The 24,641-nt window shown below is 40.4% G+C and overlaps 3 protein-coding genes and 1 pseudogene across 3 annotated transcripts; all 4 read right to left on the bottom strand.

Moving 5' to 3' along the window:
* Positions 1 to 783: 783 nt before the first annotated feature.
* Positions 784 to 1,702, bottom strand: LOC140715073 (cholesterol 25-hydroxylase-like protein). The gene has a single exon (XM_073026802.1). It carries the CDS (start codon positions 1,691 to 1,693, stop codon positions 866 to 868), a length of 828 nt encoding a protein of 275 aa, XP_072882903.1. The 5' UTR covers positions 1,694 to 1,702; the 3' UTR covers positions 784 to 865.
* A 6,060-nt stretch (positions 1,703 to 7,762) lies between these two features.
* LOC140715020 (cholesterol 25-hydroxylase-like protein) lies at positions 7,763 to 8,861 on the bottom strand. The gene is made up of 2 exons (XM_073026752.1): positions 8,766 to 8,861; positions 7,763 to 8,663 (listed from the first exon to the last, which is right to left on the bottom strand). The coding sequence occupies exons 1-2, from the start codon at positions 8,859 to 8,861 to the stop codon at positions 7,911 to 7,913; spliced, it is 849 nt and encodes a 282-aa protein (XP_072882853.1). The 3' UTR covers positions 7,763 to 7,910.
* A 4,528-nt stretch (positions 8,862 to 13,389) lies between these two features.
* LOC140715074 (cholesterol 25-hydroxylase-like protein) lies at positions 13,390 to 14,431 on the bottom strand (annotated as a pseudogene).
* A 6,082-nt stretch (positions 14,432 to 20,513) lies between these two features.
* Positions 20,514 to 21,645, bottom strand: LOC140715075 (cholesterol 25-hydroxylase-like protein). The gene has a single exon (XM_073026804.1). It carries the CDS (start codon positions 21,633 to 21,635, stop codon positions 20,823 to 20,825), a length of 813 nt encoding a protein of 270 aa, XP_072882905.1. The 5' UTR covers positions 21,636 to 21,645; the 3' UTR covers positions 20,514 to 20,822.
* Between the last annotated feature and the right edge of the window lie 2,996 nt (positions 21,646 to 24,641).

A 24,641-nucleotide genomic window follows, 5' to 3' on the forward strand; every position in this document is an offset into this window, starting at 1 on the left:
CACACAAAATAACTCTGAGCTGGCACACTATAGTGGTATTATGTAAGTGCTTACTGTAGACGTATTAATGCTTCTAAGAACTTGCTCTGCACAAAGTTGCTGTACTGTCCTTATGCTGCAAGTACTGATGAAACTCTAATTAGTTAAGTGTGTTATCCTGAAGTCACCATGTAAAAGCAGCTCTCCTTTTAATCTTTGTTTACTATGCAGACTTGAAACTACAAATTATTTGTTTTTCTCAGCTGATACCAGGATTTCTCCAGTTTAGCAAATCTCAAGCCTTACATACAGGGTGCATAGGAAGCTCTCAGATGATGCTCAGATGGAAAGCTCATTGACATACTAAATTTGGAATGACTTTAGAATGATCATTTTAAGTGAATATGTATTGGAATTTAAGCTGTTCCGTCAGTGGAGAACTCAATCTGCTCCCTATGGCAACCAAAGAAGACAAAGATATTTTCACTTTTCAAATATCACACCAATGCCGATAAAGAATATGTAAATTAAATTGGTTTATTAATACAGTAAATGCAGACATATTATTTTGAAACTTTATGAATACTAACGGTAAAATATACAGCAAAATCTTTAGTAACAAAAACTACAAAAGTACAATGTCATGTAAGAAACGATACATTTATGTCAAGTTCAGTTGCTTTTAATCACTGATCAGTAACAAAAATAATCACCAGAGTGCTTTACAATTTAAGTAAATGAGAACGTTGTCTTTACAGCAAGAATTTTAGTCTACTTAGCAGTTGATTTCATGGTAAATCACAGTGATGCTCCTCAATAAATTTAAGAGTCTGTGATACAGAAATTAGCCTCTTAAAATATCTTCACCAAGTTAGTTCGATATAAATCACTGGGACTTTTTATGTAGTGTGGAATAGCTTCCCAGGAGCCTGTTCCAGTGCGTGAAGTAGGGAGCATAGCTGGTTTTGAACTTCATGTGATGTAGATCATGGTGAGGAGCCCCTCCGTACAGTCCAAAGGACACCAGCCTGTGCGTGGACCAGGGGAAATCGTAGCCCGAGTGATCCTCTATCGACAGCCAGATATTGACGATAAAGAAGAGGTAGCAGGTGAGAGGATGGCAGTTCAGGATGGCTGGGCTGAGAGCGGCGATGAATGCCAGCGAGAGGGTCTCCCAGGCACCCGAGTGGTCGGCTGTAAGAGCGAAGGTGGCCGTGTACTTGTGGTGAACTTTGTGGAAAGTTCGGTAGAGCCAGGGCACATTGTAATGGAGGAGATGCCAAACGAAGTACTGGAAGTCGAAAATAAGGAGGCAGGCAGCAACGTCCAAAAGCACCTTGGGCAGTTCAGGCGCAGCGAGCGGGAGGTCCACCGGGCGCCAGTACCAGTGCGCCACCGACAGCGGGAAGATGTACAGAATGTGGTTGTACAGGGTCTGTGCCAGGCAGTTTGCCATCATCTTCACATTTGGATTGTTCTGCGCCTGGATCTTATATTTCTGCAGGAAGGCGACCCTTGGAGCCAGGAAATCCAGGACGACGAAAGGCAGACAGAAAGCGAGGTAGACTCCCAAGGAAAAGCTCACGGGGAAGAAGGGCGACTTGATCCAGCTCTCCATGCCGCGGACCCGATCCCAAGCCGTTTGTAAACAGAGAGTGGCCGGAGGCAGTGAGCAGTTGCTGCGTTCAGCCATTAGCAAAATGTTGCTATTCATTGTTGCCAGCACGTGTACCTTCTAGTGCTGGACACGCCGCTGCTCTCTTTTTATGATCCTCCGGGCGAGGTAGAGCCATCGCGTCATTGATGTGGATAAGGAGTTCATCATTCCGACGGGAGTGAAAGAAAAATTCAGCACGTCATAATAACGAAATGTGTGGTCCGGAAAGGTAAACACTGTTGCAGAGTTCAGTTGTTGTATGATCGGACTCTCTGCAAAAGCGCCAAAAAGTTTAAAACATTGGTCTTCTTGATTTAATTTAAACAAAAGTAGATTTCTCTTCTATGACAAACCTTTACTGATAACTACGTGGAATCGGTACCGCCTGATAGCGAAGAGCATGATTAGCGTAATAAATAGGGTTTGAGCGGCCATGGAAAAATGTCAACTAACTGATTCTGCATCCCTTATAGTTTTAGGTATTGAATTCCAGCGTTTGGGGGTGCGATTCAAAAATACTATACAGTATAATTACTAAAAATATTTAACCATGGTTACGACGGGCTCTGGAAGTACGATATAGAAATGTTATAGAAAAGGTTCAAGAACTTTGCATGGGAACTCAGTGTAACGCAATTCTGCTCCATGTATGCAGGAAACAACCAATATCTTACAACGCAAAGCTTCCTCGAAAATGTACTTGAATAACCGCATTTTCTATAACTGTAATGGACTGTAAGTTTGTGGATGAAAGTAAATTTATTATAAAAATATATATACTACATTAAGAATAATTGTCTTACTGGCATTTACAGGAAAATAAAGAGATACAATAGAATTTATGAAAAAACCTGCACAGAAGCGAAGACTGCCAAAGAAGCAACATGCAAAAGAGGCAAATTGTAGAAATAGAAAACATATGATTAAATAAATACTACTGAGAACATGGTCTGTAGAATACTTGAAAGTGAGTCTAATAAGCTCACTGCTGGGAGGAAAAGTATGTTCGATTATAAATAGAATAGAATAGAAATTTATTTCCATTGCTCCAGAGAATGAGATTTGTGGTGCTACTGAATTCCGTGCAAAACAGATATCTACAATGCATGCGGCATGGCTTAATTAAAAAGTGTCATCTCATATTGGGAGAATGTTATAATTAATGAAACTCAAACTGCTGGAGAGATGTTTGCATGTCCATAACCGAGAATTTTTATCTATAGAAATATCGCCAGGTGCGTAGTGTTCAAACAGGTCCGCATAAAGGAGAGAATCCAAGCAGGCGATACTATTGTTGGGAGGCAGCCAGTATCAGCAGCATTTGCGTCACTCTGGTGTGAATGGCACAGTGTCAAGGCAGTAGAGCTGTTACCTCACAAATCCAGTTACTCAGCTTAGCCCTGACCAAAGAAGCTGTGCACATCACTGCAAGGTTGCGTTTTGATTCTCCCTGCTTCCTCCAGTTTCAGACACATACCAAATCCTAAAGAAAGCACCACAGCCGTGCGGTTGGGCATCAGCTTCTTCCCACACTCTGTTAGACTGCTTAACACGCTGCTGCCACCCAGCACATAATTACACCTTGCCTGATTACCCTAGTCAATGATCGACTGGTCAGTTCGTCTCCTTCTGTTGTTGCTGTTTCATATATTTATACTACTCTATGTTTTTATTATACTGGCACTTGTAACATTACCCTGTCATACATAGACGTGCACCTCTCACTTTATATCAACTTGTCAATCTTCAGGCCACGCCACCCAGGACTTGTGCCTGACATCATTTTGTGATTGTGTGTGCTGTGTCATGATATGTGTTCTCTATGTGTGTGCCTTGACCCCGGAGGAGCAAAGATTTTTTCGCTGTCTACGTGTGTATGGCTGAAAGAGAATAAACTTGCACTTGTATGTGGTCTAGAGGTCATTGTAAATCACCTCTATTATGGGTGGGTGTTAGAATCTAGAGGGTGGGAGAGTGATGGAAGTGTGAGGAGAATAAAATGGAATGAGTGTAGGATTAATGTAAATGGATTTCAATGGAGGAACTAAGACCAGTATTGCCCCTAGTCTACCCATTACTCCACACCTGGCATAACACAGGTGTAAATAGACAATGAAGAGCTTTAAGGAGGAAATTTCAATGAACCAGCAATTCTAGTTGAAATAAATGAAGAGAGATGCACATTTTAAACACAAGCTGGTTTCCAGCTGAAGGCCAATGAATCTGATTTTGTACTGTCTGATAACTGATTTCGGCTTGACGAATCAACGGACCTGTTTGAAAAGCACTTTGGAATGAGAATTTAGATGAATTGTCTTCATATTCATGTTACTTCCCCTATATGGCTTGGGTGGGAGGTACTACTGGAAATTCATGGCATTTGGGACAAACTCTGCGCCAAGTTTCCAAATCGCAGAATTGGCAGAGGAACCTGAGTTGACAGAGTCATTGCCGATGATTTTTTGGTTTTGGAGAGAAGCAGAAGGAAGCAGTAACAATCTATGAATAGTGATTAGAAGCATCTTAGATGTAATTAGTGTTGTGTATTAAATACATTTTAGAACTTTTTCTGTACTGTATATTCACTGATATTCCATTAATTAGGTATGAAAAATCCCTTTTCCCAAGAATGATTAAGAAAAATTACTCAGAAAGAGTTAACATCTATATTTTTACTTCCTTTTGGAAATCAGAAGTGCACACCTGTTTCCGAGAGTTAGTTTCAGCAAGATATGTTTGGTATGTTTTTCCTTAAGGAAAGTAAGTTTGTGAAATTTACTTGGTAAATCAGTATCATAAAACAATGTAAATTTTTTTGTGTTACTTGAATAACGTTCAATTTAGTTGAAGACAAAATTCTTGACATTCCGAGGTAGACCCAAATAGTTGGAAAATTCCATCTATAACTGTATGTGGATTCATGTCACAGTAAATGAAATGATAGCAATCACAATGTCTTGTTCAACATTGGAGAGGGTATGTTAGAATGTGGTTCTGTGGCAACAGGTACAGTAGTCTGAGGGTGTGTTATCACACAAAGTGATGAACCATCTAACCATTAGTATGTGGTATATGTTTCAAGATACTCCATTGTTAAATTCCCCATGGGATGCTTTCATGTAATTCTATCTTCCCCGATATGTACAGCTGTGTATGACTCCCTGGTCCTGCTCAAAGTTAGATGGGGCACAATCCAGGGCCCCATTATTTCAAAGGGAAGAGTAGGACTGTAGAGAAGAAAGACAAAAGAGAAGATAGACTAATAATACAATGCAAATTACTGGAGGAATGCAGCAATGGAGGGAAGAGGTCAGTCGACATTGGGCGCCAAACTGGGAAACAGAGGAGAGGGGAGAGGGAGGGGATTTTCTTTCCACTCTGACCCTTCATCTCTTCTCACTTGCCTATCGTCAACAATGGATTCACCTCTCCTTGCCTTTTTCCTATAGTCCATTCACCTCTCCTATAATTCCCTTCCTCTCCAGCCCTTTACCTTCCCTACCCACCTGGCTTCACCTTCCACCATCTAGCTATCCTCCTTCGACTCCCCCCACCATTTTGTTCTGTCTTCTTCCCCCTTCCTTTCTAACCAGTCCTGAAGTAGGGTCACGGCCCAAAACGTTGACTCTTTACTCATTTCAATGTATGATGCCTGACCTGCCTAGTTCCTCCATCATTTCGTGTGAGTTACTGTGGATTTCCTGCATCTTCAAAATTTCCCGTGTTTAGTATATAGTTGTTTTCTTCTCTATCTAGAAAGAACTGACCAATTTCTAACTGAAGGAAAAACTAGCCCTTTGATGATCCGGTAGAATTTCAGTTTTTACACATTGGTGCATAATTGATGTGTGCTTAGCCCACCACACTACCCTTTCTTCACCCATGACTATGTGGCTAGGCATAGCTTAAAACCATCTGTATATTTGCCAATGACACAACTCTTGTTGGCAGAATTTCAACAAGGTTCTGGAACGAGATAGATCATCTGGTTGAGCGATGTCACAACAACCACCTTTCACTCAATGTCAGTAAGACCAAGGAATTGATTTTGGACTTCAGGAAGATGAAGTCGATGGAACACAAACGAGTCCTCATCCAGGGATCAGCAGTGGAAAGCTACAGCAGATTTAAGTTTCCGGTGTCAACATCTCTAAATGTCTATCCTGGGCTCAGCATATTGTTGCAATTACAAAGAAGGCACGACAATGGCCATATTTCATTTGGAGTTTGTAAAGACTTGGCATGTCACAAATGACACTCACAAATTTCTACAGATGTAGCATGGAGAGCATTCTAACTTCTGGCATCACCATCTGGTATGGAGGGGCCATTAGATAGGAAAAAAACGGTGGAATGTTGTAAACTCAACCAGCTCCATCATAGGCACTGGCGTCCTTAGCATCGAGGACAGCTTCAAAAGGCAATACCTGAAAAAGATGGCATCAATCATTAAGAACTCCAATGACCCAGGACATTCCCTCTTCTCATTGTTAACCTCAAGGAATAACTTCAGGAGCCTGAAGACGTACACTCAAAGTTTCAGGGCCAGCTTCTTCCCCTCTGCCATCAGATTTCTGAGTGGACAATGAACCTTTGAATACTGCCTCACTGTTTTCCCTCTCTTTTTGCATTACTTATTAAATTTTACTTTTATATAGACTGTAATTAATAGATTTTTTGTCATGTATTTCAATGTACTGGTAGCACAAAACAACACATTTCCTGACATACGCCAGTGATATTAAACTTAATTCTGATTGTAGTTTGAAAGACACTGGGCTTCATAACAAGCTCTAGAAAGGCAAGTTAGCAGTGTTATAGAAAAAGTGCAACATATTCTTGTTAGTCTAGCAGAATATTAATGAGATCTGCTTGTTGTATGCTGAAGGCTGAGTTAAGCAACTGCATGAGATTTCTATTATGTACAGGAGTACAGTGTAATGCAGTTGTGCTTCAGTTATGCTAGGAAGCAACCAAAATCTTCACGCATGCAGAAGCCTTTCTTGTAGAGAATGCTATAACCATGCTGTCTGTAGCTATAATGGAATGTAAATTTCTGGACAATATACTTAAGTCAACCCCCAATTGTCCTTACCCCAAAAGCTTTTCTTGTGTTACAAATCATCTGCTGTGGCTCTGAAGGCTGTACATATTTGGCCAGAACCCTCCATTCTCATTGACGGTGTTATCCATAACTGAGCTGGTTGTAGTTTTACATTTCTCACTCGATTCTGGGTCCAAATCAGACTCCAGGGGATTGAAAATTGACAAAAAAAAAGTGCTTAGCTGCCACACTATAGTGGTATTAAGTAAGTGCTTACTGCAGACGTACGGTCCTTTGGTGAAAAAAATAGAGGTCTATCAGTGTTCTCTCACAGATACCAAAGATTTATCCAAAAGAAGGCAAATTGTCCCAAGTAAAGTAAATCAACTAAATTCAAGTATAATCAAATTATCATGTCAATGTTATATTAATGCTTCTAAGAACTTGCTCTGTGCAAAGTCGCTGTCCTGTCCTTATGCTGCAAGTACTGATGAAACTCTAATTTGTTAAGTGTGTTATCCTTAAGTCACCATGTAAAAGCAGCTCTCCTTTTAATCTTTGTTTACTATGCAAACTTGAAACTACAAATTATTTGTTTTTCTCAGCTGATACCAGGATTTCTCCAGTTTAGCAAATCGAAAGCCTTACATACAGGGTGCATAGGAAGCTCGTTTATGATGTTCAAATGGAAAGCTCATCGACATACTAAATTTGGAATGACTTTAGAATGATCATTTTAAGTGAATACTGTATTGGAATTTAAGCTGCTCCGTCAGTAGAGAACTCAATCTGCTCCCTATGGCAACCACAGAAGACAAGGATATTTTCACTTTTCAAATATCACACCAATGCCGATAAAGAATATCTAAATTAAATTGATTTATTAATACAGTAAATGCAGACATATATTATTATTAAACTTTTGAATACTAACTGTAAAATATACAGCAAAATCTTTAGTAACAAAAACTACAAAAGTACATTGTCATGTAAGAAACGATACATTTATGTCAAGTACGGTTGCTTTTAATCACTGATCAATAACAAAAATAATCACCAGATTGCTTTGCAGTTTAAGAAAATGAGAACGTTCTCTTTACAGCAAGAATTTTAGTCTTCTGAGCAGTTGATTTCATGGTAAATCAGAGTGATACTCCTCAATAAATTTAAGAGTCTATGATACATAAATTAGTCTCTTAAAATATCTTCACCAAGATAGTTCGAAATAAATCACTGGGACTTTTTATGTAGTGTGGAATAGGTTCCCAGGAGCCTGTCCCAGTGCGTGAAGTAGGGAGCAAAGTTGGTTTTGAACTTCATGTGATGTAGATCATGGTAAGGAGCCCCTCCGTACAGTCCAAAGGGCACCAGCCTGTGCGTGGACCAGGGGAAATCGTAGCCCGAGTGGTCCTCTACCGACAGCCAGATATTGACGATAAAGAAGAGGTAGCTGGTGAGAGGATGGCAGTTCAGGATGGCTGGGCTGAGAGCGGCGATGAATGCCAGCGAGAGGTTCTCCCAGGCACCCGAGTGGTCGGTTGTAAGAGCGAAGGTGGCCGTGTACTTGTGGTGAACTTTGTGGAATGTTCGGTAGAGCCAGGGCACATTGTAATGGAGGAGATGCCAGACGAAGTACTGGAAGTCGAAAATAAGGAGGCAGGCAGCAACGTCCAAAAGCACCTTGGGCAGCTCAGGCGCAGCGAGCGGGAGGTCCACCGGGCGCCAGTACCAGTGCGCCACCGACAGCGGGAAGATGTACAGAATGTGGTTGTACAGGGTCTGTGCCAGGCAGTTTTGGAGAATGTTATAATTAATGGAACCCAAACTGCTGGAGAGATGTTTGTATGTCCGTAACCGAGAAGTGTTCTCTATAGAAATATCGCCGGTTGCGTAGTGTTCAAACAGGTCCGCATAAAGAAGAGAATCCAAGCAGGCGATACTATTGTTGGGAGGCAGTCCAGCATCAGCAGCATTTGCGTCACTCTGGTGTGAATGGCACAGTGTCAAGGAAGTAGAGCTGTTACCTCACAAATCCAGTTACTCAGCTTAGCCCTGACCCCTAGTGCGCAGATAGAAGCTGTGTACATCACTGCAAGGTTCGTTTTTGATTCTCCGTGCTTCCTCCAGTTTCAGACACATACCAAATCCTAAAGGAGGCACCACAGCCGTGCGGTTGGGCATCAGCTTCTTCCCACACTCTGTTAGACTGCTTAACACGCTGCTGCCACCCAGCACTTATTTACACCATGTCTGATAGTCAATGGTCGACTTGTCACTTTGTCATCTTCTGTTGTTGCTGTTTCATGTATTTATACTACTCTATGTTTTTATTATACTGGCACCTGTAACATTACCCTGTCATACATAGATGTGCACCTCTCACTTTATGTCAATTTGTTAATCTACAGGCCACGCCACCCAGGACTTGTGCCTGACATCATTTTGTGATTGTGTGTGCTGTGTCATGATATGTGTTCTCTATGTGTTTGCCTTGACCCCAGAGGAGCGAAGTTTTGTTTCACTGTCTACGCGTGTATGGCTGAAAGTCAATAAACTTGCACTTGCAGTGTGGTCTAGAGGTCATTGTAAATCACCTCTATTATGGGTGGGTGTTAGAATCTAGAGGGTGGGAAAGTGATGGAAGTGTGAGGAGAATAAAATGGAATGAGTGTAGGATTAATGTAAATGGATTTCAATGGAGGAACTAAGACCGGTATTGCCCCTAGTCTACCCATTACTCCACACCTGGCATAACACAGGTGTAAATAGACGATGAAGAGCTTTAAGGAGGAAATTTCAATGAACCAGCAATTCTAGTTGAAATAAATGAAGAGAGATGCACATTTTAAACACAAGCTGGTTTCCAGCTGAGGGCCAATGAATCTGATTTTATACTGTCTGATAACTGATTTCGGCTTGACGAATCAACGGACCTGTTTGAAAAGCACTTTGGAATGAGAATTAGATGAATTGTCATCATATTCATGTTACTTCCCCTATATGGTTTGGGTGGGAGGTACTACTGGAAATTCATGGCATTTGGGACAAACCCTGCGCCAAGTTTCCAAATCGCAGAATTGGCAGAGGAACCTGAGTTGACAGAGTCATTGCCGATGATTTTTTGGTTTTGGAGAAAAGCAGAAGGAAGCAGTAACAATCTATGAATAGTGATTACAAGCATCTTAGATGTAATTAGTGTTGTGTATTAAATACATTGTAGAACTTTTTCTGTACTGTATATTCACTGATATTCCATTAATTAGGTATGAAAAATCCCTTTTCCCAAGAATGATTAAGAAAAATTACTCAGAAAGAGTTAACATCTATATTTTTACTTCCTTTTGGAAATCAGAAGTGCACACCTGTTTCCGAGAGTTAGTTTCCGCAAGATATGTTTGGTATCTTTTTCCTTAAGGAAAGTAAGTTTGTGAAATTTGCTTGGTAAATCAGTATCCTAAAACAAAGTAAATTTTTTTTGTGTTACTTGAATAACGTTCAATTTAGTTGAAGACAAAATTCTTGACATTCCGAGGTAGACCCAAATAGTTGGAAAATTCCATCTATAACTGTATGTGGATTCATGTCACAGTAAATGAAATGATAGCAATCACAATGTCTTGTTCAATATTGGAGAGGGTATGTTAGAATGTGGTTCTGTGGCAACAGGTACAGTAGTCTGAGGGTGTGTTATCACACAAAGTGCAGAACCATCTAACCATTAGTATGTGGTATATGATTCAAGATACTCCATTGTTAAATTCCCCATGGGGTGCTTTCATGTAATTCTATCTTCCCCGATATGTACAGCTGTGTATGACTCCCTGGTCCTGCTCAAAGTTAGATGGGGCACAATCCAGGGCCCCATTATTTCAAAGGGAAGAGTAGGACTGTAGAGAAGAAAGACAAAAGAGAAGATAGACTAATAATACAATGCAAATTACTGGAGGAATGCAGCATTGGAGGGAAATGGTCAGTCGACATTGGGCGCCAAACTGGGAAACAGAGGAGAGGGGAGAGGGAGGGGATTTTTTTTCCACTCTGACCCTTCATCTCTTCTCACTTGCCTATCGTCAACAATGGATTCACCTCTCCTTGCCTTTCTCCTATAGTCCATTCACCTCTCCTATAAGTTCCCTTCCTCTCCAGCCCTTTACCTTCCCTACCCACCTGGCTTCACCTTCCACCATCTAGCTATCCTCCTTCGACTCCCCCCCACCATTTTGTTCTGTCTTCTTCCCCCTTCCTTTCTAACCAGTCCTGAAGTAGGGTCACGGCCCAAAACGTTGACTCTTTACTCATTTCAATGTATGATGCCTGACCTGCCTAGTTCCTCCATCATTTCGTGTGAGTTACTGTGGATTTCCAGCATCTTCAGAATTTCCCATGTTTAGTATACAGTTGTTTTCTTCTCTATCTAGAAAGAACTGACCAATTTCTAATTGAAGGAAAAACTAGCCCTTTGATGATCCGGTAGAATTTCAGTTTTTACACATTGGTGCATAATTGATGTGTGCTTAGCCCACCACACTACCCTTTCTTCACCAATGACTATGTGGCTAGGCATAGCTTAAATCCATCTGTATATTTGCCAATGACCCAACTCTTGTTGGCAGAATTTCAACAAGGTTCTGGAACGAGATAGATAATCTGGTTGAGCGATGTCACAACAACCACCTTTCACTCAATGTCAGTAAGACCAAGGAATTGATTTTGGACTTCAGGAAGATGAAGTCGATGGAACACAAACCAGTCCTCATCCAGGGATCAGCAGTGGAAAGCTACAGCAGATTCAAGTTTCCGGTGTCAACGTCTCTAAATGTCTATCCTGGGCTCAGCATATTGTTGCAATTACAAAGAAGGCACGACAATGGCCATATTTCATTTGGAGTTTGAAAAGACTTGGCATGTCACAAATGACACTCACAAATTTCTACAGATGTAGCATGGAGAGCATTCTAACTTCTGGCATCACAATCTGGTTTGGAGGGGCCATTAGATAGGAAAAAAATGGTGGAATGTTGTAAACTCAACCAGCTCCATCATAGGCACTGGCATCCTTAGCATCGAGGACAGCTTCAAAAGGCAATACCTGAAAAAGATGGCATCAATCATTAAGAACTCCAATGACCCAGGACATTCCCTCTTCTCATTGTTATCCTCAAGGAATAACTTCAGGAGCCTGAAGACGTACACTCAAAGTTTCAGGGCCAGCTTCTTCCCCTCTGCCATCAGATTTCTAAGTGGACAATGAACCTTTGAATACTGCCTCACTGTTTTCCCTCTCTTTTTGCATTACTTATTAAATTTTACTTTTATATAGACTGTAATTAATAGATTTTTTGTCATGTATTTCAATGTACTGGCAGCACAAAACAACACATTTCCTGACATACGCCAGTGATATTAAACTTAATTCTGATTGTAGTTTGAAAGACACTGGGCTTCATAACAAGCTCTGGAAAGGCAAGCTAGGAGTGTTATAGAAAAAGTGCAACATATTCTTGTTAGTCTAGCAGAATATTAATGAGATCTGCTTGTTGTATGCTGAAGGCTGAGTTAAGCAACTGCATGAGATTTCTATTATGTACAGGAGTACAGTGTAATGCAGTTGTGCTTCAGTTATGCTAGGAAGCAACCAAAATCTTCACGCATGCAGAAGCCTTCCTTGTAGAGAATGCTATAACCATGCTGTCTGTAGCTATAATGGAATGTAAATTTCTGGACAATATACTTAAGTCAACCCCCAATTGTCCTTACCCCAAAAGCTTTTCTTGTGTTACAAATCATCTGCTGTGGCTCTGAAGGCTGTACATATTTGGCCAGAACCCTCCATTCTCATTGACGGTGTTATCCATAACTGAGCTGGATGTAGTTTTGCATTTCTCACTCTATTCTGGGTCCAAATCAGACTCCAGGGGATTGAAAACTGACAAAATGTCCTTAGCTGCCACACTATAGTGGTATTAAGTAAGTGCTTACTGCAGACGTACGGTCCTTTGGTGAAAAAAATAGAGGTCTATCAGTGTTCTCTCATAGATACCAAAGATTTATCCAAAAGAAGGCAAATTGTCCCAAGTAAAGTAAATCAACTAAATTCAAGTATAATCAAATTATCATGTCAATGTTATATTAATGCTTCTAAGAACTTGCATTGCACAAAGTCGCTGTCCTGTCCTTATGCTGCAAGTACTGATGAAACTCTAATTAGTTAAGTGTGTTATCCTTAAGTCACCATGTAAAAGCAGCTCTCCTTTTAATCTTTGTTTACTATGCAGACTTGAAACTACAAATTATTTGTTTTTCTCAGCTGATACCAGGATTTCTCCAATTTAGCAAATCGAAAGCCTTACATACAGGGTGCATAGGAAGCTCTCAAATGATGCTCAAATGGAAAGCTCATCGACATACTAAATTTGGAATGACTTTAGAATGATCATTTTAAGTGAATACTGTATTGGAATTTAAGCTGCTCAGTCAGTGGAGAACTCAATCTGCTCCCTATGGCAACCACAGAAGACAAAGATATTTTCACTTTTCAAATATCACACCAATGCCGATAAAGAATATCTAAATTAAATTGATTTATTAATACAGTAAATGCAGACATTTATTATTTTTAAACTTTTGAATACTAACTGTAAAATATACAGCAAAATCTTTAGTAACAAAAACTACAAAAGTACATTGTCATGTAAGAAACGATACATTTATGTCAAGTTCGGTTGCTTTTAATCACTGATCAGTAACAAAAATAATCACCAGAGTGCTTTGCAGTTTAAGAAAATGAGAATGTTCTCTTTACAGCAAGAATTTTAGTCTTCTGAGCAGTTGATTTCATGGTAAATCAGAGTGATGCTCCTCAATAAATTTAAGAGTCTATGATACATAAATTAGTCTCTTAAAATATATTCACCAAGATAGTTCGAAATAAATCACCGGGACTTTTTATGTAGTGTGGAATAGGTTCCCAGGAGCCTGTCCCAGTGCGTGAAGTAGGGAGCATAGCTGGTTTTGAACTTCATGTGATGTAGATCATGGTGAGGAGCCCCTCGATACAGTCCAAAGGGCACCAGCCTGTTCGTGGACCAGGGGAAATCGTAGCCCGAGTGGTCCTCTACCGACAGCCAGATATTGACGATAAAGAAGAGGTAGCTGGTGAGAGGACGGCAGTTCAGGATGGCTGGGTTGAGAGCGGCGATGAATGCCAGCGAGAGGGTCTCCCAGGCACCCGAGTGGTCGGCTGTAAGAGCGAAGGTGGCCGTGTACTTGTGGTGAACTTTGTGGAATGTTCGGTAGAGCCAGGGCACCTTGTGATGGAGGAGATGCCAGACGAAGTACTGGAAGTCGAAAATAAGGAGGCAGGCAGCAACGTCCAAAAGCACCTTGGGCAGCTCAGGTGCAGCGAACGGGAGGTCCACCGGCCGCCAGTACCAGTGCGCCACCGACAGCGGGAAGATGTACAGAATGTGGTTGTACAGGGTCTGTGCCAGGCAGTTTGCCATCATCTTCACATTTGGATTGTTCTGCGCCTGGATCTTATATTTCTGCAGGAAGGCGACCCTTGGAGCCAGGAAATCCAGGACGACGAAAGGCAGACAGAAAGCGAGGTAGCTCACTTGAAGAAGGGCGACTTGATCCAGCTCTCCATGCTGCGGACCCGATCCCAAACCGGTTGTAAACAGAGAGCAGCCGGAGGCAGTGAGCAGTTGCTGCGTTCAGCCATTAGCAAAACGTTGTTATTCATTGTTGCGAGCACGTTTACCTTCTAGTGCTGGATGCTCCGCTGCTCTCTTTTTATGATCCTCCGGGCGAGGCGGAGCCATCGCGTCATTGATGTGGGAAAGGAGTTCATCATTCCGACGGGAGTGAAAAAACAAATCAGCACGTCATAATAACGAAATGTGTGGTCCGGAAAGGTAAACACTGTTGCAGAGTTCAGTTGTTGTATGATCGGACTCTGTAAAAGCGCCAAAAAGTTTAAAACTTTGGTCTTCTTGATTTAATTTAAAGAAAAGTAGATTTCTCTTCTATCACAAACCTTTACTGATAACTACGAGGAATCGGTACCTGCTGATAGCGAAGAGCATGATTAGCGAAATAATTTCTCCGTTTAGTTGATGTATATGCTATAACGTAGCTTGAAAGGTAGAGGGATATTTACTAAAAAGTAATAATTATTGAGCACACAGATGAAGTAGTTTATCGTGCCTTCATAGATTAAAGTTTAAAATGAAAAAAGTACAAATAGTAAAAAGAGATAGAACAATGTGAGTTAAAAGAAAGGTTAAATAAATAGGGTTTGAGCAGCCATGGAAAAATGTCAACTAACTGAAATCTGCACCCCTTATAGCTTTAGGTATTGAATTCCAGAGTTTAGGAGTGCGGTTCAAAAACACTATACAGTATAATTACTAAAAATATTTAACCGTGCTTACGACGGGCTCTGGAAATACAAGATAGAAATATTATAGAAAAGGTTCAAGAACTCTACATGGGAACTCAAGTGTAACGCATTTCTGCTTCATGTATGCAAGAAAGCAACCAATATCTCACAACGCAAAGCTTCCTCGTAAATGTGCTTGGTTAACCGCATTTTCTATAACTGTAATGGACTGTAATTTTGTGGATCAAAGTAAATTTATTATCATAAATATATATACAACCTTAAGAATAATTTTCTTACTGGCATTTACAGGAAAATAAAGACAAACAATAGAATTTATGAAAAAAACTGTAGAGAAGCATAGACTGCCAAAGAAGCAACATGCAAAAGAGGGCAAATTGTAGAAATTGAAAATATATGATTAAATAAATACTACTGAGAACATGGTCTGTAGAGTACTTGAAAGTGAGTCTAATAAGCTCACTGCTGGGAGGAAAAGCATGTTCGAGTATAAATAGAATAGAATAGAAATTTATTTCCATTGCCCCAGAGAATGAGATTTGCGGTGCTACTCAAATCCGTGAAAAACAGATATCTACAATGCATGCGGTAAGACCTAATTAAAAAGTGTCATCTCATATTAGGAGACTGTAATAATTAATGGAACCCAAACTGCTGGAGAGATGTTTGTATGTCCGTAACCGAGAAGTGTTCTCTATAGAAATATCGCCAGGTGCGTAGTGTTCAAACAGGTCCGCACAAAGGAGAGAATCCAAGCAGGCGATACTATTATTGGGAGGCAGTCCAGTATCAGCAGCATTTGCGTCACTCTGGTGTTAATGGCACAGTGTCAAGGCAGTAGAGCTGTTACCTCACAAATCCAGTTGCTCAGCTTAGCCCTTACCAAAGAAGCTGTGCACATCACTACAAGGTTGCGTTTTGATTCTCCGTGCTTCCTCCAGTTTCAGACACATACCAAATCCTAAAGAAAGCACCACAGCCGTGCGGTTGGGCATCAGCTTCTTCCCACACTCTGTTAGACTGCTTAACACGCTGCTGCCACCCAGCACATAATTACACCTTGCCTGATTACCTTAGTCAATGATCGACTGGTCAGTTCGTCTCCTTCTGTTGTTGCTGTTTCATATATTTATACTACTCTATGTTTTTATTATACTGGCACCTGTAACATTACTCTGTCATACATAGACGTGCACCTCTCACTTTATATCAACTTGTCAATCTTCAGGCCACGCCACCCAGGACTTGTGCCTGACATCATTTTGTGATTGTGTCTGCTGTGTCATGATATGTGTTCTCTATGTGTGTGCCTTGACCTCAGAGGAGTGAAGTTTTGTTTCACTGTCTACGTGTGTATGGCTGAAAGGCAATAAACTTGAATTTGAAGTGTGGTCGAGAGGTCATTGTAAATCACCTCTATTATGGGTGGGTGTTAGAATCTAGAGGGTGGGAGAGTGATGGAAGTGTGAGGAGAATAAAATGGAATGAGTGTAGGATTAATGTAAATGGATTTCAATGGAAGAACTAAGACCGGTATTGCCCCTAGTCTACCCATTACTCCACACCTGGCATAACACAGGTGTAAATAGACAATGAAGAGCTTTAAGGAGGAAATTTCAATGAACCAGCAATTCTAGTTGAAATAAATGAAGAGAGATGCACATTTTAAACACAAGCTGGTTTCCAGCTGAAGGCCAATGAATCTGATTTTGTACTGTCTGATAACTGTTTTCGGCTTGACGAATCTACGGACCTGTTTGAAAAGCACTTTGGAATGAGAATTTAGATGAATTGTCATCATATTCATGTTACTTCCCCTATATGGTTTGGGTGGGAGGTACTACTGGAAATTCATGGCATTTGGGACAAACTCTGCGCCAAGTTTCCAAATCACAGAATTGGCAGAGGAACCTGAGTTGACAGAGTCATTGCCGATGATTTTTTGGTTTTGGAGAGAAGCAGAAGGAAGCAGTAACAATCTATGAATAGTGATTAGAAGCATCTTAGATGTAATTAGTGTTGTGTATTAAATACATTGTAGAACTTTTTCTGTACTGTATATTCACTGATATTCCATTAATTAGGTATGAAAAATCCCTTTTCCCAAGAATGATTATGAAAAATTACTCAGAAAGAGTTAACATCTATATTTTTACTTCCTTTTGGAAATCAGAAGTGCACACCTGTTTCCGAGAGTTAGTTTCAGCAAGATATGTTTGGTATGTTTTTCCTTAAGGAAAGTAAGTTTGTGAAATTTACTTGGTAAATCAGTATCATAAAACAATGTAAATTTTTTTTGTGTTACTTGAATAACGTTCAATTTAGTTGAAGACAAAATTCTTGACATTCCGAGGTAGACCCAAATAGTTGGAAAATTCCATCTATAACTGTATGTGGATTCATGTCACAGTAAATGAAATGATAGCAATCACAATGTCTTGTTCAATATTGGAGAGGGTATGTTAGAATGTGGTTCTGTGGCAACAGGTACAGTAGTCTGAGGGTGTGTTATCACTCAAAGTGCAGAACCATCTAACCATTAGTATGTGGTATATGATTCAAGATACTCCATTGTTAAATTCCCCATGGGGATCCTTCATGTAATTCTATCTTACCCGATATGTACAGCTGTGTATGACACCCTGGTCCTGCTCAAAGTTAGATGGGGCACAATCCAGGGCCCCATTATTTCAAAGGGAAGAGTAGGACTGTAGAGAAGAAAGACAAAAGAGAAGATAGACTAATAATACAATGCAAATTACTGGAGGAATGCAGCATTGGAGGGAAGAGGTCAGTCGACATTGGGCGCCAAACTGGGAAACAGAGGAGAGGGGAGAGGGAGGGGATTTTCTTTCCACTCTGACCCTTCATCTCTTCTCACTTGCCTATCGTCAACAATGGATTCACCTCTCCTTGCCTTTCTCCTATAGTCCATTCACCTCTCCTATAAGTTCCCTTCCTCTCCAGCCCTTTACCTTCCCTACCCACCTGGCTTCACCTTCCACCATCTAGCTATCCTCCTTCGACTCCCCCCCACCATTTTGTTCTGTCTTCTTCCCCCTTCCTTTCTAACCAGTCCTGAAGTAGGGTCATGGCCCAAAACGTTGACTCTTTACTCATTTCAATGTATGATGCCTGATCTGCCTAGTTCCTCCATCATTTCGTGTGAGTTACTGTGGATTTCCAGCATCTTCAGAATTTCCCATGTTTAGTATACAGTTGTTTTCTTCTCTATCTAGAAAGAACTGACCAATTTCTAACTGAAGGAAAAACTAGCCCTTTGATGATCCGGTAGAATTTCAGTTTTTACACAATGGTGCATAATTGATGTGTGCTTAGCCCACCACGCTACCCTTTCTTCACCCATGACTATGTGGCTAGGCATAGCTTAAATCCATCTGTATATTTGCCAATTACACAACTCTTGTTGGCAGAATTTCAACAAGGTTCTGGAACGAGATAGATCACCTGGTTGAGCGGTGTCACAACAACCACCTTTAACTCAATGTCAGTAAGACCAAGGAATTGATTTTGGACTTCAGGAAGATGAAGTCGATAGAACACAAACCATTCCTCATCCAGGAATCAGCAGTGGAAAGGGAGAGCAGATTCAAGTTTCTGGTGTCAACATCTCTAAATGTCTATCCTGGGCTCAGCATATTGTGGCAATTACAAAGAAGGCACGACAATGGCCATATTTCATTTGGAGTTTGAAAAGACTTGGCATGTCACAAATGACACACAGAAATTTCTAAAGATGTACCATGGAGAGCATTCTAACTTCTGGCATCACTGTCCGGTATGGTGGGGCCACTAGATAGTAAAAAACAGTAGAATGTTGCAAGCACAAACAGCTCCATCATAAGCACGGGCCTCCCTAGCATTGAGGATACCTTCAAAAGGCAATACCTGGAAAAGATGGCATCAATCATTAAGAACTCCAATGACCCAGAACATTCCCTCTTCTCATTGTTAACCTCAAGGAATAACTTCAGGAGCCTGAAGACATACACTCAAAGTTTCAGGGCCAGCTTCTTCCCCTCAGCCATCAGATTTCTGAGTGGACAATGAACCTTTGAACACTGCGTCACTGTTTTCCCTCTCTTTTTGCATTACTTATTTAATTTTACTTTTATATAGACTGTAATTAATAGATTTTTTATCATGTATTTCAATGTACTGGCAGCACAAAACAACACATTTCCTGACATACGCCAGTGATATTAAACTTAATTCTGATTGTAGTTTGAAAGACACTGGGCTTTATAACAGGCTCTGGAAAGGCAAGTTAGCAGTGTTATAGAAAAAGGGCAACATATTCTTGTTAGTCTAGCAGAATATTAATGAGATCTGCTTGTTGTATGCTGAAGGCTGAGTTAAGCAACTGCATGAGATTTCTATTATGTACAGGAGTACAGTGTAATGCAGTTGTGCTTCAGTTATGCTAGGAAGCAACCAAAATCTTCACGCATGCAGAAGCCTTCCTTGTAGAGAATGCTATAACCATGCTGTCTGTGGCTATAATGGAATGTAAATTTCTGGACAATATACTTAAATCAACCCCCAATTGTCCTTACCCCAAAAGCTTTTCTTGTGTTACAAATCATCTGCTGTGGCTCTGTAGGCTGTACATATTTGGCTAGAACCCTCCATTCTCATTGACGGTGTTATCCATAACTGAGCTGGTTGTAGTTTTACATTTCTCACTGGATTCTGGGTCCAAATCAGACTCCAGGGGATTGAAAATTGACAAAAAAAAAGTGCTTAGCTGCCACACTATAGTGGTATTAAGTAAGTGCTTACTGCAGACGTACGGTCCTTTGGTGAAAAAAATAGAGGTCTATCAGTGTTCTCTCATAGATACCAAAGATTTATCCAAAAGAAGGCAAATTGTCCCAAGTAAATCAACTAAATTCAAGTATAATCAAATTATCATGTCAATGTTATATTAATGCTTCTAAGAAATTGCTCTGCACAAAGTCGCTGTCCTGTCCTTATGCTGCAAGTACTGATGAAACTCTAGTTAAGTGTGTTATCCTTAAGTCACCATGTAAAAGCAGCTCTCCCTGTAATCTTTGTTTACTATGCAGACTTGAAACTACAAATTATTTGTTTTTCTCAGCTGATACCAGGATTTCTCCAGTTTAGCAAATCGAAAGCCTTACATACAGGGTGCATAGGAAGCTCTCAAATGATGCTCAAATGGAAAGCTCATCGACATACTAAATTTGGAATGACTCATTTTAAGTGAATATTGTATTGGAATTTAAGCTGCTCCATCAGTGGAGAACTCAATCTGCTACATATGGCAACCACATAAGACAAAGATATTTTCACTTTTCAAATATCACACCAATGCCGATAAAGAATATGTAAATTATATTGGTTTATTAATACAGTAAATGCAGACGTTTATTATTTTGAACCTTTATGAATACTAACTGTCAAATATACAGCAACATCTTTAGTAACAAAAACTACAAAAGTACATTTTCATGTAAGAAACGATACATTTATGTCAAGTTCGGTTGCTTTTAGTCACTGATCAATAACAAAAATAATCACCAGAGTGCTTTGCAGTTTAAGAAAATGAGAACGTTCTCTTTACGGCAAGAATTTTAGTCTCCTGAGCAGTTGATTTCATGGTAAATCACAGTGATGCTCCTCAATAAATTTAAGAGTCTATGATACATAAATTAGTCTCTTAAAATATCTTCACCAAGATAGTTCGATATAAATCACTGGGACTTTTTATGTAGTGTGGAATAGCTTCCCAGGAGCCTGTTCCAGTGCGTGAAGTAGGGAGCATAGCTGGTTTTGAACTTCATGTGATGTAGATCATGGTGAGGAGCCCCTCCGTACAGTCCAAAGGGCACCAACCTGTGCGTGGACCAGGGGAAATCGTAGCCCGAATGGTCCTCTACCGACAGCCAGATATTGACGATAAAGAAGAGGTAGCTGGTGAGAGGATGGCACTTCAGGATGGCTGGGCTGAGAGCGGCGATGAATGCCAGCGAGAGGGTCTCCCAGGCACCCGAGTGGTCGGTTGTAAGTGCGAAGGTGGCCGTGTACTTGTGGTGAACTTTGTGGAATGTTCGGTAGAGCCAGGGCACCTTGTGATGGAGGAGATGCCAGACGAAGTACTGGAAGTCGAAAATAAGGAGGCAGGCAGCAACGTCCAAAAGCACCTTGGGCAGCTCAGGTGCAGCGAACGGGAGGTCCACCGGCCGCCAGTACCAGTGCGCCACCGACAGCGGGAAGATGTACAGAATGTGGTTGTACAGGGTCTGTGCCAGGCAGTTTGCCATCATCTTCACATTTGGATTGTTCTGCGCCTGGATCTTATATTTCTGCAGGAAGGCGACCCTTGGAGCCAGGAAATCCAGGACGACGAAAGGCAGACAGAAAGCGAGGTAGCTCACGGGGAAGAAGGGCGACTTGATCCAGCTCTCCATGCTGCGGACCCGATCCCAAACCGGTTGTAAACAGAGAGCAGCCGGAGGCAGTGAGCAGTTGCTGCGTTCAGCCATTAGCAAAACGTTGTTATTCATTGTTGCGAGCACGTTTACCTTCTAGTGCTGGATGCTCCGCTGCTCTCTTTTTATGATCCTCCGGGCGAGGCGGAGCCATCGCGTCATTGATGTGGGAAAGGAGTTCATCATTCCGACGGGAGTGAAAAAACAAATCAGCACGTCATAATAACGAAATGTGTGGTCCGGAAAGGTAAACACTGTTGCAGAGTTCAGTTGTTGTATGATCGGACTCTGTAAAAGCGCCAAAAAGTTTAAAACTTTGGTCTTCTTGATTTAATTTAAAGAAAAGTAGATTTCTCTTCTATCACAAACCTTTACTGATAACTACGAGGAATCGGTACCTGCTGATAGCGAAGAGCATGATTAGCGAAATAATTTCTCCGTTTAGTTGATGTATATGCTATAACGTAGCTTGAAAGGTAGAGGGATATTTACTAAAAAGTAATAATTATTGAGCACACAGATGAAGTAGTTTATCGTGCCTTCATAGATTAAAGTTTAAAATGAAAAAAGTACAAATAGTAAAAAGAGATAGAACAATGTGAGTTAAAAGAAAGGTTAAATAAATAGGGTTTGAGCGGCCATGGAAAAATGTCAACTAACTGAAATCTGCACCCCTTATAGCTTTAAGTATTGAATTCCAGAGTTTAGGAGTGCGGTTCAAAAACACTATACAGTATAATTACTAAAAATATTTAACCGTGCTTACGACGGGCTCTGGAAATACAAGATAGAAATATTATAGAAAAGGTTCAAGAACTCTACATGGGAACTCAAGTGTAACGCATTTCTGCTTCATGTATGCAAGAAAGCAACCAATATCTCACAACGCAAAGCTTCTTCGTAAATGTGCTTGGTTAACCGCATTTTCTATAACTGTAATGGACTGTAATTTTGTGGATCAAAGTAAATTTATTATCATAAATATATATACAACCTTAAGAATAATTTTCTTACTGGCATTTACAGGAAAATAAAGACAAACAATAGAATTTATGAAAAAAACTGTAGAGAAGCATAGACTGCCAAAGAAGCAACATGCAAAAGAGGGCAAATTGTAGAAATTGAAAATATATGATTAAATAAATACTACTGAGAACATGGTCTGTAGAGTTCTTGAAAGTGAGTCTAATAAGCTCACTGCTGGGAGGAAAAGCATGTTCGAGTATAAATAGAATAGAATAGAAATTTATTTCCATTGCCCCAGAGAATGAGATTTGCGGTGCTACTCAAATCCGTGAAAAACAGATATCTACAATGCATGCGGTAAGACCTAATTAAAAAGTGTCATCTCATATTAGGAGACTGTAATAATTAATGGAACCCAAACTGCTGGAGAGATGTTTGTATGTCCGTAACCGAGAAGTGTTCTCTATAGAAATATCGCCAGGTGCGTAGTGTTCAAACAGGTCCGCATAAAGGAGAGAATCCAAGCAGGCGATACTATTATTGGGAGGCAGTCCAGTATCAGCAGCATTTGCGTCACTCTGGTGTTAATCACATCACTACAAGGTTGCGTTTTGATTCTCCGTGCTTCCTCCAGTTTCAGACACATACCAAATCCTAAAGAAAGCACCACAGCCGTGCGGTTGGGCATCAGCTTCTTCCCACACTCTGTTAGACTGCTTAACACGCTGCTGCCACCCAGCACATATTTACACCTTGCCTGATTACCTTAGTCAATGATCGACTGGTCAGTTCGTCTCCTTCTGTTGTTGCTGTTTCATATATTTATACTACTCTATGTTTTTATTATACTGGCACCTGTAACATTACTCTGTCATACATAGACGTGCACCTCTCACTTTATATCAACTTGTCAATCTTCAGGCCACGCCACCCAGGACTTGTGCCTGACATCATTTTGTGATTGTGTTTGCTGTGTCATGATATGTGTTCTCTATGTGTGTGCCTTGACCTCAGAGGAGTGAAGTTTTGTTTCACTGTCTACGTGTGTATGGCTGAAAGGCAATAAACTTGAATTTGAAGTGTGGTCGAGAGGTCATTGTAAATCACCTCTATTATGGGTGGGTGTTAGAATCTAGAGGGTGGAAGAGTGATGGAAGTGTGAGGAGAATAAAATGGAATGAGTGTAGGATTAATGTAAATGGATTTCAATGGAGGAACTAAGACCGGTATTGCCCCTAGTCTACCCATTACTCCACACCTGGCATAACACAGGTGTAAATAGACAATGAAGAGCTTTAAGGAGGAAATTTCAATGAACCAGCAATTCTAGTTGAAATAAATGAAGAGAGATGCACATTTTAAACACAAGCTGGTTTCCAGCTGAAGGCCAATGAATCTGATTTTGTACTGTCTGATAACTGTTTTCGGCTTGACGAATCTACGGACCTGTTTGAAAAGCACTTTGGAATGAGAATTTAGATGAATTGCCATCATATTCATGGTACATCCCCTATATGTTTTGGGGGGTATTGCTGGAAATTCATGGCATTTGGGACAAACTCTGCGCCAAGTTTCCAAATCGCAGAATTGGCAGAGGAACCTGAGTTGACAGAGTCATTGCCGATGATTTTTTGGTTTTGGAGAGAAGCAGAAGGAAGCAATAACAATCCATGAATAATGATTAGAAGCATCTTAGATGTAATTAGTGTTGTGTATTAAATACATTGTAGAACTTTTTCTGTACTGTATATTCACTGATATTCCATTAATTAGGTATGAAAAATCCCTTTTCCCAAGAATGATTATGAAAAATTACTCAGAAAGAGTTAACATCTATATTTTTACTTCCTTTTGGAAATCAGAAGTGCACACCTGTTTCCGAGAGTTAGTTTCAGCAAGATATGTTTGGTATCTTTTTCCTTAAGGAAAGTAAGTTTGTGAAATTTACTTGGTAAATCAGTATCATAAAACAATGTAAATTTTTTTTGTGTTACTTGAATAACGTTCAATTTAGTTGAAGACAAAATTCTTGACATTCCGAGGTAGACCCAAATAGTTGGAAAATTCCATCTATAACTGTATGTGGATTCATGTCACAGTAAATGAAATGATAGC

This window comes from Hemitrygon akajei, chromosome 23, assembly GCF_048418815.1.
Source record: "Hemitrygon akajei chromosome 23, sHemAka1.3, whole genome shotgun sequence".
Classification (NCBI taxonomy): domain Eukaryota; kingdom Metazoa; phylum Chordata; class Chondrichthyes; order Myliobatiformes; family Dasyatidae; genus Hemitrygon; species Hemitrygon akajei.

Bases quoted from the DNA above. Each gene is read 5' to 3' on its own strand.
- LOC140715020 (XM_073026752.1), bottom strand. From the start codon at position 8,861: ATGCCCAACCGCACGGCTGTGGTGCCTCCTTTAGGATTTGGTATGTGT. The intron at 8,664-8,765 runs GTACACAGCTTC...CATTCACACCAG, and splicing joins AAAACGAACCTTGCAGTGAT to AGTGACGCAAATGCTGCTGA.
- LOC140715073 (XM_073026802.1), bottom strand. From the start codon at position 1,693: ATGAATAGCAACATTTTGCTAATGGCTGAACGCAGCAACTGCTCACTG.
- LOC140715075 (XM_073026804.1), bottom strand. From the start codon at position 21,635: ATGAATAACAACGTTTTGCTAATGGCTGAACGCAGCAACTGCTCACTG.